Genomic DNA, 14,957 nt, shown 5'->3' on the forward strand with positions numbered 1-14,957 from the left:
AGAGAGATGGCAGAAAGGAGGATGGGGACTTAACAAGGGGCAGAAAAGGATTACATTTTGCAAGGCCGGTAGTTCTCATAATTGAGGCAGGTGCCGCGGCACCGGAGCTCAGAAGTCACAATTATGACGGTCTTACTTTACAATAAAGACATGGGCACAGCATTGTGGCTAAGGCGACCCTTGTTGCAAAGATGTGGGCAACATGGGGAGCTATTTTTTTTCAGAAAGGGACATAGTCTGTTTCAAGATTGGAGCGATGGCCAGGCTTGGTGGGAAGGGGTGAACGAAGCAGCGGGGCAGCGTTCTAGTCAGGACCATAGCTATCGTCAGTGTAGAAGGTAAATTAGCTCAATTAACCATTTATGTTTTTGCTCTTTTATAAATGTCACATTTAGTGTGGATTTTAGCTACTAAAAAAGTACTCCTCCTAAGTCCCACCCTCCTATGCTCAGCCTAGCCCCTCCCTATGCCCCAAGTCTTTCCATAAAGTTTTGGATTGGGGCCGGACTTCAACACATTTTGTGTAGCGGTGCTCAGAGCAAAAAGGTTTGACAACCTCTGGTCTAGAATCTGTAGAGCTCATGCAGGCCCGCGCTGGCTCTACTACTGTTCCCTACAGAGCAAGTCTGGTGGGAGTTTGTGTCCTTTCTAACTGCCTTTCAACAGTACTGCATCATGAAGATTATAAGCACTAGGAAGAGTTGTTCTGAAGAACAGCCAGTGCTTCTTGAAAAGGACATAGGGCAGCCTTGAATACACAATATTTTCAGGTGGCGAGAAACCTCATTTGTGGTCATAAATGCCCTGCATGACAACTTGCCAGTGAAGTCCAGCAAAACAAAATGAGCAAGGAAAGAGGACAAGCAGAAATTAAAAGATCTCACTGGCAAAGTGCATGCTGTAGAGCAAGAACAGGATGATATATGGGAACTGGAGAGCCAAGTGTTTAACTTTAACTCTTCTGTGCAGGACGTGATCACCTTCAAATCAAATGCGACAGCATTCCTCATTAAGTTACAGTCACAGCCTTAACTACTTGATCTTTTAGAGGGGTGTTTCTTTAAGCATTGAGGTTCCACTTCAGGTCCTAAATAAATCTTTGGTTGATGGAGAGGATACGTGGATTTTATGGGGACGCATTTTAAAAGGTTGCATCACCTGGTATGACCTGCATACAGCCTTATGTTAAACAACCATACTGACAACTCCTTCAAGGCTGGAAGAGTGATGCTTGCGTGAAGGTCTGCAAACTGGAGAAGAAAGTCTTACGTACAGTGCAGCATAAGAAAGTGGTAGAGATGAGAGATGCTAGCCCTCAGTTTTTTCCACCTCTGAGTCTTGGTACTCTGCAATAGGAAAAGTGCAATGCTGGTGATTTCGGCGAAAGAAATAGACAGCATCGCTGGGCTTCCTGGTACAGTGGAGAAGCATCCTAAGTTGTCAGAACCCCTTTCAAAGGGCCACGGGGCAAGCAGAAGCTACTGGGCACAACCGTGGGGGTTGAGGCCTTTTACTCCTGATGTTCCACTGCCTGACTTATTATGGGTCCTTAGCAACTGGGCCAAGTACCCCTTCAGCACTTCCCTCGCAGCAGTAGCATGGGTCGAGCAGGCCAAGGCCTATCGGGGGAAGGTAGAAGCAGGGGGGAAGGGTTGAAGACAGGCTTACAACTCAAAATATGTTCAATAGTAGCAGTAAATGATTGTCCAGTCAAATACTTGCTTTAATGAAAGGAATATTTATATGCGAACACAAAGTAAAAATACAGCATTCACAAATAATACACTCCTTGAGGTCAGGGCTCTAGAATTCGATCGGTACATCCCCGAGGCCCAATTCACGTATGCCAATGGTTGTGGTTATTCCTCATTCACTATAGGCGACACAGAGGTGAAGCTCCAGTAGTGGTCCAAATGTCACCAGTCGTATTCCGAAACTTCCAAAGTATTTCAGGGTCCGAAGCTCTATGTAGCAGAACAAATTACACCCCCCCAACTCCCCCCGCTGATCAGAGTTACCCACTCCTTCAGGGGTTGAGCTATCGAAGTCCCTGGGAGCATGCCACTATGGGATGTCGCGGAGGTCTGCAGTAGCTGCTGACAAAGTAGCACTCGTGGCTCTCCAGGGGTAGCAGCTGAGCATCCATGCCACTTTCTCTGGTGAAACAGTCATTACCTATGATCCTTCTCACAGGTGGGGGAGGGGGGTTGTTAGGGGCGATCGTTCAGGTTCCCATCCTCAGTCACAGGTCACCACAGCGTCCTCTCCTCTCGATTAAGGAAAAACCAGGCAATATTCCTTGTACTTCACAGTGGCTATCTCTGGCAGACTGCTTCACCGATCTTATTCCGCACATGGGAAAGGCCTGATTGGCATGTCAGTAACTTCCTCGTCATAGCATACAGCTACAGCCCGATCACCACCGAGGTCATGCAATCTTCACAAAGGCCCCCCCTAGCGTGCAGTTTGCCAACTTTACTCCGCACACCGGTTGCCGCCCTATAGGTGCAAGCATAGCTAACTTCAGGGCGGCCCCCTCTCTGGCATTCAAGGTCACTGACTTGCATCTGCACACATGAGACTACCAGATCGGTGCAGCAGCCGTATTTTCACACCTCGTTAAGGGAATCCACTCACCAGGATACACTGCTGGACTTCGCTCCCTCCAAGCATTCTCCTCCTTCTGACAGGGCACACTGGTCTTGGCAAGCAAGCCACCACTGGTGCTCCAGGCACAAGGATGAAAGTGGTCTTGGAATTCCCTGGGTGATGTCCCCTCACCCGGCTGGGAGACTAGCAGACCTTAGATCCCAGTCCTGGTAATAGGCAGAAGTTTTGCGGAGCGTCTCCTCCTTGGCATGCAGTCTGGCTGTTTTGCAGCGGACAATTGTGAGGACCTTGATCTCCCATTCTGATGTCCTTTAAAGATCGAAAATAAGATTTAGGGGACGAGTCTTTGACGTATGTATTGGGGATGTGGTCCTTTCGAAGTGACCATTCATTTGTCCGACCCTGCCTGCAGAAAACAGTCTGTCATAGCAGGAGCAGCCCCAAATCCAATACCCCACCACACAGGCCATGGGAGTTCACACCTGGATGTCAGCCATGGTGATATGTGCATCAAAAGGTTACACCAGGGCTGACTCCTTAAGATTCACTTCTCTTTAAGATTCACTTCTCAGCCCCATCTTCTTCCTGAGATGTGCCCAGGCCCCTTTCCAATGACCTCTACCTGAAACAAAGGGCACCCTTTGAAGTGTACCTGTTCCACACGGCACTCCGGAATGCAACATTCCACAAATCTGTCTGTGGGGATTCCTCTACCTCCTCCAGTCAGCTCTCGGTCTCCCAAATGGGAACCCATAGACTTACGTGTTGGTGCCATTCAGAGGCACACAAACACAGCACACTTATGCAACAACATGGGTGTTGCACAGCACTACATACTAACTTGAAGTAGGTCAAGGGCGAGTTAAGCACCAAGCAGTGGTACTTTACACGACAGGGCCTTACTCCAGTGACACAGGTAAAAAGGCCCTTTCAGTTCTACTGATCACTACAGATTAAGCGGTCACCACTGCACTTCTGCTACTTAACTCCTGGAAAAGGCAGTAGCCTTTCACCACTATGAGGGTAACGGTTTGACCACAAAGACCACAATTTGTGAGACAGGCTTATGTCATGGAGCACACGTATGATCCGGGTTCGCCCAGGACATCAATAATCGGCTGCAGGGATCCAGACATCATTGCAGCAGGGGAACCCAGCGAAAGGGTGCACATTTGTCAACATGTGAGAGTATTTTCTATCCCAACAGAAGTAATATAATGTTTACCAACCAGAGTCCACCACAGCCTTCCTGGGCAATTTTAAGTATTTGTATACCGGAGTCCTAATGGTGATACTACTGGTGGTATCCTCAAGGTGCTGATGGGAGGGAAGCTTCAGTAAAGATGGTCTGAGGGTTTTGTTATTACTGGTGTGGGAGCTTCGGTAAAGATGGTCTGAGGGTTTTGTTATTACTGGTGTGGGAGAAAGGAGGTTTGTTATCAATGAAAGTATTTTCTCTGCTCCTTATTACTCCCCTTTCTAGGGTCTCCTCAGGTTTTCAACATGTAGTGTTCTGGGGTTATAAATGTTATTTTGAACCCATTTCATGCCATTTTTTAGATGCTGTCTCCTTGCACGTTTTCCAGTTGCATTGTCTTGCTTCGCTGGTGTGTAATTATACAAAAAAAGCTCTGAAATTAAAATTGTCTTCATTTATGGGAATCATGTGTTGCAAAAACCAAGTGGCTGTGTTAAACAAGAGCCACAAAACATCTCAATGAAGATTAGCTGAAGCAGCGCTCAAAAAGTTAACTCTTTAGGTACAACCCTGACTCTTTAAGGAGATCAATGGGTGAGTTATAAGTTCCATAAAGAAAATCCACACTTCACATGCTTAGCAAGCTTGCTGACATTTAATCACAAAATACATTTCCATAGACTTGGAAGACACAGGGAAGGAGGGAGAGAAGTTAGCTGAAACAAAGTCTGCTTACAAAATGCACCTGGAATTAAGGCGTGATCTTAGTGGCGTCCAGCATTACTTACCCCTTGCAGGCTGCTGGGTTCAGAAATACTGTTGCTTTTTGCACATGTACATTTGGAGGGATTTGCTGGCTGCCAAACACCTGAAAAGTTAACAAAAATGTATCATAACATCAGCAAGTGCAGACACCCTATTAGTCAAATGTGGAACAAGGTGCAAGCTCTGGGTTACTTGAACAGTATATTGTTGCATACAGATGTCCGATTGCCTGGCAGTAAAAGGCAACTCCACATGGTTACTTTCAGTTTGGGGGTGGACCAGAAACCCTCCATCTGAAGTGAGACCCCCCCCTCTCCCAGGAGGGAGCCAGAGGAATAGACAAGATCTGCCGGCAATTACTCCAACCAGGCATACACCCCTCGCTTCCCCCTCAGCATCCGCTCCCTCCTCATGTGAATGGGATGGTAATACGCTACAACCTCGTAACAACACATAACTGTATTAAATACGTTCATAGAACAATTTAAGTAGTTGCATATGCAACTACTAAATCGCAAAACAACCTATACATTTTGCACCTTGCCCAGCTTGCTCCTTTGAAGACAGTCAAAGGCACTGGGAAGTTACATCATATTTTCTTTCAAATAACTCATCACTCTTTCTGGCATGTAGATTACTTCACGGACAAACTTTCTTTCCTAGGAATTGAAAATCTTTTTTTGGAGGACCTCATCACTAGTTTCCTCTATGTAATACTATACTTGATTAGTTAACTAGTTCTCATGGATCTGTTAAACATTTCCTTTTTCCTAGAACTCCCTGCCTCCCTCCCTCCACTGCCTATAGCTGGAAATAGGTGACTGGACAACCCCATAACCATGAGCCACTTTACCTATGGCACCATAAACTTAGTAGAAACATCCTAAAAGCTGCGCATAACATAGCACAACAACTTGTAGTTTACAGTGAGCAGAAATAAAGGCTGTGACCTTCACCACAGAGGCTGGTTTACTACTAGTGGGCTACTTGGTGAGAAGTATATTAGTACGTCTGATGGGGCCCTGAAATTGCAATGTGCCATTGGCACAAAACAGAGTCAGAACACCCCACTGAACCAGAAGAATTAAATCGGATGCATGAATATGGCACTGGAGGAATGGGGCTCACTTGTTCCAAACACAAGATGCACCATAATCCTGCCCTTGTTTTGTTCCACACCAATGCTGCTTTCTATCCTAGTCTCCCAGCATAGTTTTTTCCTTAAATGATTCCACTTTACATAATCTGCCTCTTCACTACATCTTCACTATATAAATACACTTTGTGGTTTGTCAAACTTCTCACCCATGGAGAGGTGCAAACAAAAACAATGTCTTGAATATCAGAGGTACAATGGATTTTCACTGTTAATGGTAACATCCCAGGTCACTAGTCACAATTAAAATAAAAATGTGGTCGAGATGTGCCCGACATCCTAATGCACAACTACAACGATCCAATGGCAAGCTTAACAGCATTTTCCTACTCCATCTCACAACTTACAACCATTAAAAGCACAGGTCAGCGGAGGTCACAAACTCTGACTTATAACGCAACGAAATCCAGGGGACAGCCTGACCGCCCACATAAGTCAAATCTGACAATACAGTTTAATGCAGAGTACAGCCTTATTGTAAATAGCACTGCCTCACAGACTGCATGCAAGGGCTACAGCCATGCAACACAACGTTACCTACAATATCCACACAGCTCACATCATAGGCTACAGTACAATTTAAACCAAAGTAAACCAAGGAATAGCCCACACTGGAAGCTCACACCACTGCAATGTAAACCAAAGAACAGCCCATGTCATATAAAAAACTCTAAAGACGGTGTAACACTTGGTGCAGCCGTGCAGGCACAATGCAGTATATAGTCTTACCTTATGAGCTATATATAAGGGCTACAACTGCACACGAAATGTAGCTCTCAACCATATCAAAGGCTACAGCACTATCATTTCCATAGTGCAGCCTTACATTGCAGGTTACCAGCTACACATGCACAATAAAATGTAAACCAGTCACCAAACACAAAGCCCACCACAGGCTACAACAGCACAATAATGTAAGCTGGAGTATGGGCTCCAACCTTAAAGCCAGGCCAACAAAGTGAATGTACTCTCACTGACAAGATCTACATTTCTAGTCATTTTATTTTGACTAGCTCTCAAGTGTTCAAAACATATTTCATCACATATACATCACTTCCTTTTAGGGACACGAACTACCACAGGTGATAGCATCCTGCAGACACTAAACCACCACACTGCAGTTAATCATAAAGATACTAATCCACCAGACAGTGCTGAATCAGAGGGACACTAATCTACTTCACTGCTCCTTTAAAACCACTAACCCTCCACAACACACTACATCTAGGGCCACTGACCTAGGGCAGAGTGTTCTAGGGGCACTAACCTATTTCAGTGCATGCATTCTAGAGGTATTAATCCATCACACCACAATGCATTCCAAAGACGATATCCTGCCAAACTGCACAATATGTAGGGACAATAATCCACCCCACTCTCTCCTCAGACACAAACATGTCACAATGCAATTCACCCTGGATACACTACTGTACCAGAGTGCACATGATACTAACCCACTGTACTGCATCAAAGGGGGCACTTAATCTACCTTGCTGCAGCATTGCAGCATAGGAGTAATAGCCAATCACAAAGCACAGCATACCAGGGAAAATAAACTACGACCCGGCATGCATGCTGTGAACATTAACCCACCAAACGTCACCCCACGGATGCCAACAAACAACACTGCACCTGAGAAAGCTAGAAAATTGGATCCTAGAGATATTAACTACTACACTGCAAAATAGGGTCCACACTGCATTGCATCCAATAGATGATAAATTAGCATACCGCACTGAATCTTGGGAACACTTGTCCACTACACTCCAGACACTCGATTTCAACATCCTTTAATTGTCTTTGTCTGACACAAAAACCCAATCTAAACTCTGTGCTACTGTAGGTATAGCAAATAGAATGGCACTGTCCTGCACAATTTACTTTTCACTCTACTTTGACTGATGTGTGGGCATTAGATTATGAAAACCTTTGGTATTTCTATTATTGGGGAAATTTCCATAGAACGGGGACAGCCATTTTCAGAAATAGAGGACAGGGGAGAAAGATGTGGTAAATTATACCAGGGCGGTGAGATCATGGACTTGGCCACGCAAGTACATGAACATTGTTGATCCAATTGAAAAGAAGAGTCAGAGTTCCCGCTAACAAAATATTTGGTTTAAAGTCATGTCATCAGGTGGTTTGAATAAAGAAGGCTATTGCCCCCCTGTATATGTTTTTAGTTTGCTGCAAATTACGGATCTACTGCAGCGTTTCCCAAACTGTGGGTCGCAATCTACTGGTGGGCCAAGAGGCGATTTCTGGTGGGTCGCAAAAGAGCAATAAAGCAAGATGCCTTTACATTTTGTATTTATCTGGTCATTTTTGGTATTTTTCAAAGACAGATGTCAAACATCAGGCTGTGTCTTATGACAAATGTCTGCTTATGTTTTTTTAACATAGGGTTGGTTTTCTTTCTCTGACTGCAAAGTGAGAGGAGTTTTTAAAGTGAACTGTGTTACAATCTTGCTGGGATAAATGGAGCGTCAAAGGAAAGGCTGTGGGATGCATTTGTTTTGTGACCACATAATTTAAATACCTGTAAATAACAAGTACACATATTTCAGAATATAGAAGCAGTTTGCAAAGCAAATATGAAGTACGTTTTTTGCAATTCTGAAGTGTGATGGAAACAATACATTTTAAAAGAATAAAAACAAACCAGACACATTTACTTGAGCGTGAGCAACTGATAAATTATCACAGAAAGCCGGTTACCACACATTACCTATTATGAGCTATATAGTTTTAGCTGTAAAACTCTCTGTGCAAATTTTGTGGCCATATCAATGGAAAATCTGCAGTCTGTAAGTGACAGTATGCTACTGCACGATGCGTTAGTAAAATATTTATGACAGTGGGCTCGAAAATGCAGCTAAAAACTACAACCTTATCACTCTCCTGCTGAATGCATTTGCTACACTTTGTGTGAAGCTAGGATTTTTCACAATCCTTACAACTTCAGTGACTTCTCATTGATGTCAGAACTTGCGCTGTGAAGATTGTTCCCAGCACCACTGACACAAAGGTGCTGGAGTTGATTTTTTTTTTTTAAACCCTTGCAAGTATTCCCAAGCAAGACTCAAGGCGAACGTCCCAAAATATTTTGCTGCAGTGTTTTTCACTTCACGAAGCCATTTCAATAGAGAATATGCTCAATGTTTGTAATCAAACACAATCATCCCACTTGTGTATGACATTTAACTCATAAATTAAGAAATATAAATGTGGCCTAAAGGCAGGAGCTGTCAACTTTGAATCTGGGGTACTAGGTTTGAGTCCCGGAGTTCGCTCTGGGAAAATCATTTAAATCCCATGCTTAAAATAAAACGAATCTGAGCTTATGTAATGTAAACTGGTGCTCATTTGAAGTTATCCAATGAACTTGGGTAGTGTATTTGCTATATAAAATTGATATATACACCATACTCGGCGCAAACCTGGTTTTCAGTTTTGCTAAAATCACTGGTATCAACACGAAGATTTTTCTGAATCCTTGTGATTTTAGTGGACAGAGTCTATCGGCCAGCAACCCACTCTGAAAAATGGTCCAGTTTCAGTGAAGTTCACTAGTTGCCTCTTTTATGGACAGTCAGATGAAGACATATTGAGGGGGATAGTCAAGGATGTAAAATTTACAACCAATTGCTGTTACAGAGGAACGCAAGAATTTATTTTGGTAATTCACCGCATTTTGAAAGCAGGTCTAACATTACATTTAAAAACAATCCCCCATTCCTCGTGTCCATTAAAGCTAGGTAGGTCGCAAAAGTTGGTTAGTCTAAACATTAGGCTGCGATTCTATGAAGTTTGTGAAGCACCTGTCTACTGTGATGCTTTAAGATAGATGAGGGAATGTAAAAAAAATGCAGTAACAACAGCACTGAGGGGAAAGTAATTGTAAAGGTTGATGAATTTCAGATGTAGATCTCCATACCTCACTCTGATTTCGAAATTCTATTGGGCACCACGTCCCAGGTAAAAGGATACTCATCTATGATGATAATGAATGGCATTAAAGGCTGCTGGACACATTAAAATAATGCTGGCAATGATTGAAGTGATCCCTTTTTAGGTCTCACCTGAGTCAGTGCGCGTGCGATGCTCTGCAAGACATTTAGTAAGGGCTTTAAACTTTGGAACACAAGCTTGTGCATGTGCTTTGGAATTCTTCACCCGCTATAGGCCTTTGCATGCATCTTTCTAAGAAAGACAGCACGCAATTGGCCAAAGGCGGATGTATGTCCCGCCTTCTCTCTGCCCTGGCCTAGGATCCGTGGGAGCGATCACGGCTTTCCTCCCTAGTCATGACTCATTAAGCACAGCATGCACTTTCAGCTCCAAACGCGGTCGCTTTCACTTTTGAGTACTGTGCTTGTTTTATTTATTTACTAGAGCGCTGCAATGCCTTTCTGCACAGAACACCCCACCCACCTCCCAAACATCAACCAGAGCGATGTGTCCACCACGTCCACCACCACCACGTCCACCACCACCACCACGTCCACCACCATGTCCACCACCACCACCACGTTCACCACCACGTACACCACCACCATCACGTACACCACCACCACGTACACCAAGTCCACCACCACGTCCACCCATCACCACGTCCACCACCACCACGTCCACCACCACGTTCACCACCATGTCCATCACCACCACCACCCACCACCACGTCCACCATCACCACGTCCACCACCACCACCATGTTCACCACCATGTCCATCACCACCACCACCCACCACCACGTCCACCGCCACCACCACGTCCACCACCACCACGTCCACCGCCACCACGTCCACTGCCACCACCACGTCCGCCACCACCACGTCCGCCGCCAGCACCACGTCCACCACCACCACGTCCACCACCACCACGTCCACCACCACCACGTCCGCCACCACCACGTCCGCCACCATGTCGTCCACCACCACCATGTCGTCCACCACCACCATGTCGTCCACCACCACCACCTCGTCCACCACCACCACCACGTCCACCACCACCACCACGTCCACCACCACCACCACGTCCACCACCACCACCACCACGTCCACCACCACCACCACGTCCACCACCACCACGTCCACCACCACCACCACCACGTCCACCACCACCACCACCACGTCCACCACCACGTCCACCACCATCACCACATCCACCACCATCACCAGGTCCACCACCATCACCACGTCCACCACCACATCTACCACCACCAAAATCCTAGGGCCGTGATGGCTGGTTTACAAAAATCCAACGTACACGCCACATTAAAGTTAAGAAACGAGATACGGCAAAGACAATAGAGGCATGGATCGTACTTTAGGACTCCAAATGCCTCAGCACAATGTACGAAGCCTACGTTCCTGCAGAGTTGGATAAGCCAGCGTTGTCTAGGTAATTTGTAACCAGGGTAGAAAAAAAAGACCTGTAAATCGGTCTCTTCCTCATGATTTCGGGCTGGACACCCTCCAGATAGCGTTTTGGACCATTTATTCGAAAAGGCTTGAAGTGGTAGAATCCCAAATCTGAACTGTACATATAATTGCTTCGCCAGGATTGGCGGAACATCATCCAGGAAAGATTCCACGATGTACTCTTCCTTAATTTTTAGGAATTCAGCTGTCAAACGGCTGTAGGACAATCCTTCCTTGATGTCGGCAAGTGTATGCCTCCTGAAAGATTTAACCAATTCTGACTGTGAGATTAAAGGACACGTTTCTTCAGGTTTACTCCATAAGCCTGCTTTGCCCAGCCTGTTGCAAACATCCTTTAAATATGCAAACCAAGGTATCTTGCAGATACCCGGGAAACTCAATAGCTCTTTGAGCTCTGACTGATAGACGGCCAGTTCTGCGGACACCCACAATCTATGCCAGAAAGTTACGGGCCTAAGGCCAATCTCTTCCCCAATGGGCCTAATGCCCAGATCCAGGCGTAGAGAGGTGAGGGGGGGTGGTGGGGGGGGGAGGGGAGACCTAACAACTGCCTCATAAAATTATTCTCTAACTTATTCAGGCTAATAGCGGTACAATGCACCCATAGTTCTGCCCTATATAATGCAGCACCCCTTGCTTGAACTTTGTAAATCTCAGCTATTGGCCCGGCTGGTTTGTGGATGGATGTTCTGTGCATTTTTTAAAGTCCTCCAACGGTCTGAGTAAGCTTAAGGCTTGCTTTAGCCATGTTCGGCCCCCACTCTAGGTTTTCAGTCAAGGTGACTGTAGGAGAGTAGGGTCTGCTATCCTATGGTCACCCCAAATTTTTGCTTTTTGCTTCACTGGTTTTCGACTACTGAGGCTGTGGGCCTGCTGATCAGACCCCCAGCCTGCTGTTCTCTCACTAAATTAATGACACATGTGCTATAGGCACATACCAATTGGAAATGGACTCCTTGTCAGCCCCTGTAGAATGCACTATAGGTGCACAGGGCATAGGGGCCACTAAGGCCTACCAGGGGCTGCAGCATATCTTTTGCCACCCCTGGCTGGTTCTTAAATTGACACAACTGGCTGATCACTCAGCTGGGGTAAGGTGGTGTACACACCCCTTGCTTAGATATAGTATATCTATGTCTAAACCTATATCTGGACACATGTAAACCTGTGAGCCACTCCTATAGTCAGGCCTCACCAATCCTGGAGGCTGGGTGCATGGTTTTATGTGAGATGGAGCTCTAGCATGAGCTGAGCCTGTCTGCAGCCGTCGGGAACAAATCCCTAAGCTGTTTCAGGATAATGCCATACCATATACTATTAAGTGCCTTATAATCCTCGCGGTTATTTAGCAACTTTGGTTTGGCTTTATCAAAACATGTCGTGTAAGGTGTCATACGCTTTGGAATACCATCCCCTCGCCAGTTCTGGCGACGGGGATGGCATTCCACCCCTCTAGAGGGGTAAGACATGTTCCTTTACTAAATGCGGTTAATTTCTCCAAAGACCTTAAGATCCACAAAATGGATGCCTCTGCCACAGACAAATGTCTGGACCCCTGCAGTTGACCGAAACTCGACCAAATGGGTCCTGGACAAAGGGTTTCCTGTCACAGGAGGGTGTCATCGCCCTCCAGACAGGAGATAGTGTATTGTAGCAGGGAGGTTTGAAAGAAACCAGACACTGCCTGGGGCGCACAAGGCTGCCCCTTGCATAATCCAGCCAAACCGGTTCTGGGGCACTCCAGCCCTCGTGCCAGGGCGGCCTGGATCAAAGGAAGGGGGTGTATCCACCCACTTCCTGGGTCCCACCCATAGGAGGGGACCTAGCAGGTAATCACGCCCCCCAGATTGGAATAAGAGTGGGAGCAGTGCCAATGCACATCAGATTTCCTGGAAGAAACATTTGAAACGAAACTCTGGACCCTTGGACCTCCATCTCAACGTGGAAGCCCGAAGAATCTCCCTTGTGGTCAAGGAGTGACCACCCTGCAGCAGCAGGCACCATCCAGCCCTCGACGTCTACTTAGTTGCAGTTCCCGCCGGAACTCGAGCGACTGAGATCGACGAGATCAAGCTTGCCTGCCTTCCAACAGCCCGATCCACAGTCCCTGCAGAGCTGAGACCCGTGGAGGCGACCGGAAGCGTGGGGCACGCCATCTTGAATTGACCACGAGACGCTGACCGTGCAGCCCACGAGTGACCCTCGAAGCTGTGCACCGGGGTTTGAGAAGCCCCCACCCTGAGCTACTCCTGAGCCGAAGTTCAGCCCTCCACACTCGACGAGTGCTGCGTGGGGCCCTTTGGCACTATTTGGCTCAACGCGTTGGCCCGGTCACTTGCCAGCTGGCTAGTGGTCCCTGTGCCGACGAACTACCTAAGAAGACTCGTGAATCTGGTTGCTCCAGATCCACACCAGCTCCCCTGAAAAGGAGCCCCGACTCTGACCTTCCTGGTCCGAGTGAGAAGCAATCTTCCGATCCTGCGTGGATTGCTCTTACCAAGGCTTGTTTGCTCCAAACTTGAAGCCGACTGCACCGACGGTGAGAGCCTGCGTGGGACAGATCGTGACCTGCTCCTGGACGTCGCAGATGCCCCAGAGCCCACGTGACAGCGGAGAGAAGCTCCTCGACGACCACCTGATTGCGCCCGACATTGCCTGGTTCCGTCCTGGTTCCACCCTGGTCACTGCTGAGTGACCCAGACTCTGTCCCCTCTGCTTTCAGGTACTCTACAACTTGAGTCCACCCTTGGACTCCACCGGACACTTCATCTTCAACCTGCCTGCAGCCCTTTCAGCTCCAAGCACCAAGAGCCTGCGTGTCAAAACCCGACGCCACTTCGACCCTGTGCACCCACTTCCTGTGGGTGAGGTAACTTTGCTCCGCCGGTGTTCCCACACTGGTGCACACCTCTAGGGTCTGTGTGTTAAGTTTTGTTCCTCTAGGTTCAGCGGAAGTGTCCTTAAACTTTAACTCTTTGACTTTTACGCACCATTGGTTAACATTGGTGCATGCGTGCGCTTTCCGCACATCTCCCGAATCCCGAGGGCCATTCCCGACTTCAGCATTGCTTGTCCTGACTGCTCCCAGCGATTCCCTAGGCCCTAGGCCTAACCACTGTTCGAGTGGCCTCTCTTATACCACTTGTTTAGTATATGGTTTGAGTGGCCACCCGCCCTCATCCATAATTGTGCAACTTGTATGTTTAAACAGTGCTTTTGATTTAACGCTTGTGCCCCTTTATTCATAAAGAATACTGGGGATTGTTTTTAGTAATAAACACATATATTTTTATAATATATACTTGTGTGGTGTCCTTTCATTTGGTATTACAGGATTGTATGTGGTAAAACAGCTCGCTTAACACGACCTCTTAAGTTAAGCCTTTAGGCTGCTTAGTCCATGCTACCCCTAGGATAGCTTGTCTAATAAGGTTGACTTACAACCAGACACCATAAGGGATTGTTTGGTCAGGTAGTAGGTGGTTCCAGAATTGGAAACATCCCCTACCAGGCCAACTTCTCACATTGGTGAGCAGCGGTGCGGATTTGAGCTTGCTGTTGTTTTACCATTGCAATCTTTATATCAAATTGAAAGATCACATCAAGTACCTATAGGTACATATAAATCAAAAGCTTAGCATATTAAGTTCTACTGAACTTAGTAGTTGTAGGTTGAAGGGATTAGCACACCCTGACTACAACTAACTAGCAAGGTACAGTAGGAAAACACTTAGTGTAGGTAAGTGCACCACTTACACCTCACTAGTAACCATGTCTGACACAG

General features: G+C 46.6%; 1 protein-coding gene across 1 annotated transcript in view; it reads right to left on the reverse strand.

Annotated features, from left to right (window-relative positions):
* The window catches only part of AGK (acylglycerol kinase), a 338,473-nt gene that overhangs the window by 300,579 nt on the left and 22,937 nt on the right, over positions 1–14,957 (reverse strand). Inside the window, exon 3 of the mRNA XM_078671853.1 lies at positions 4,597–4,676. Within this exon, the coding sequence (XP_078527979.1) occupies positions 4,597–4,676 (80 nt within the window). The remainder of the gene's footprint in view (positions 1–4,596; positions 4,677–14,957) is intronic.

The sequence above is a fragment of the Lissotriton helveticus genome, chromosome 1_1, assembly GCF_964261635.1.
Source record: "Lissotriton helveticus chromosome 1_1, aLisHel1.1, whole genome shotgun sequence".
Lineage (NCBI taxonomy): Eukaryota > Metazoa > Chordata > Amphibia > Caudata > Salamandridae > Lissotriton > Lissotriton helveticus.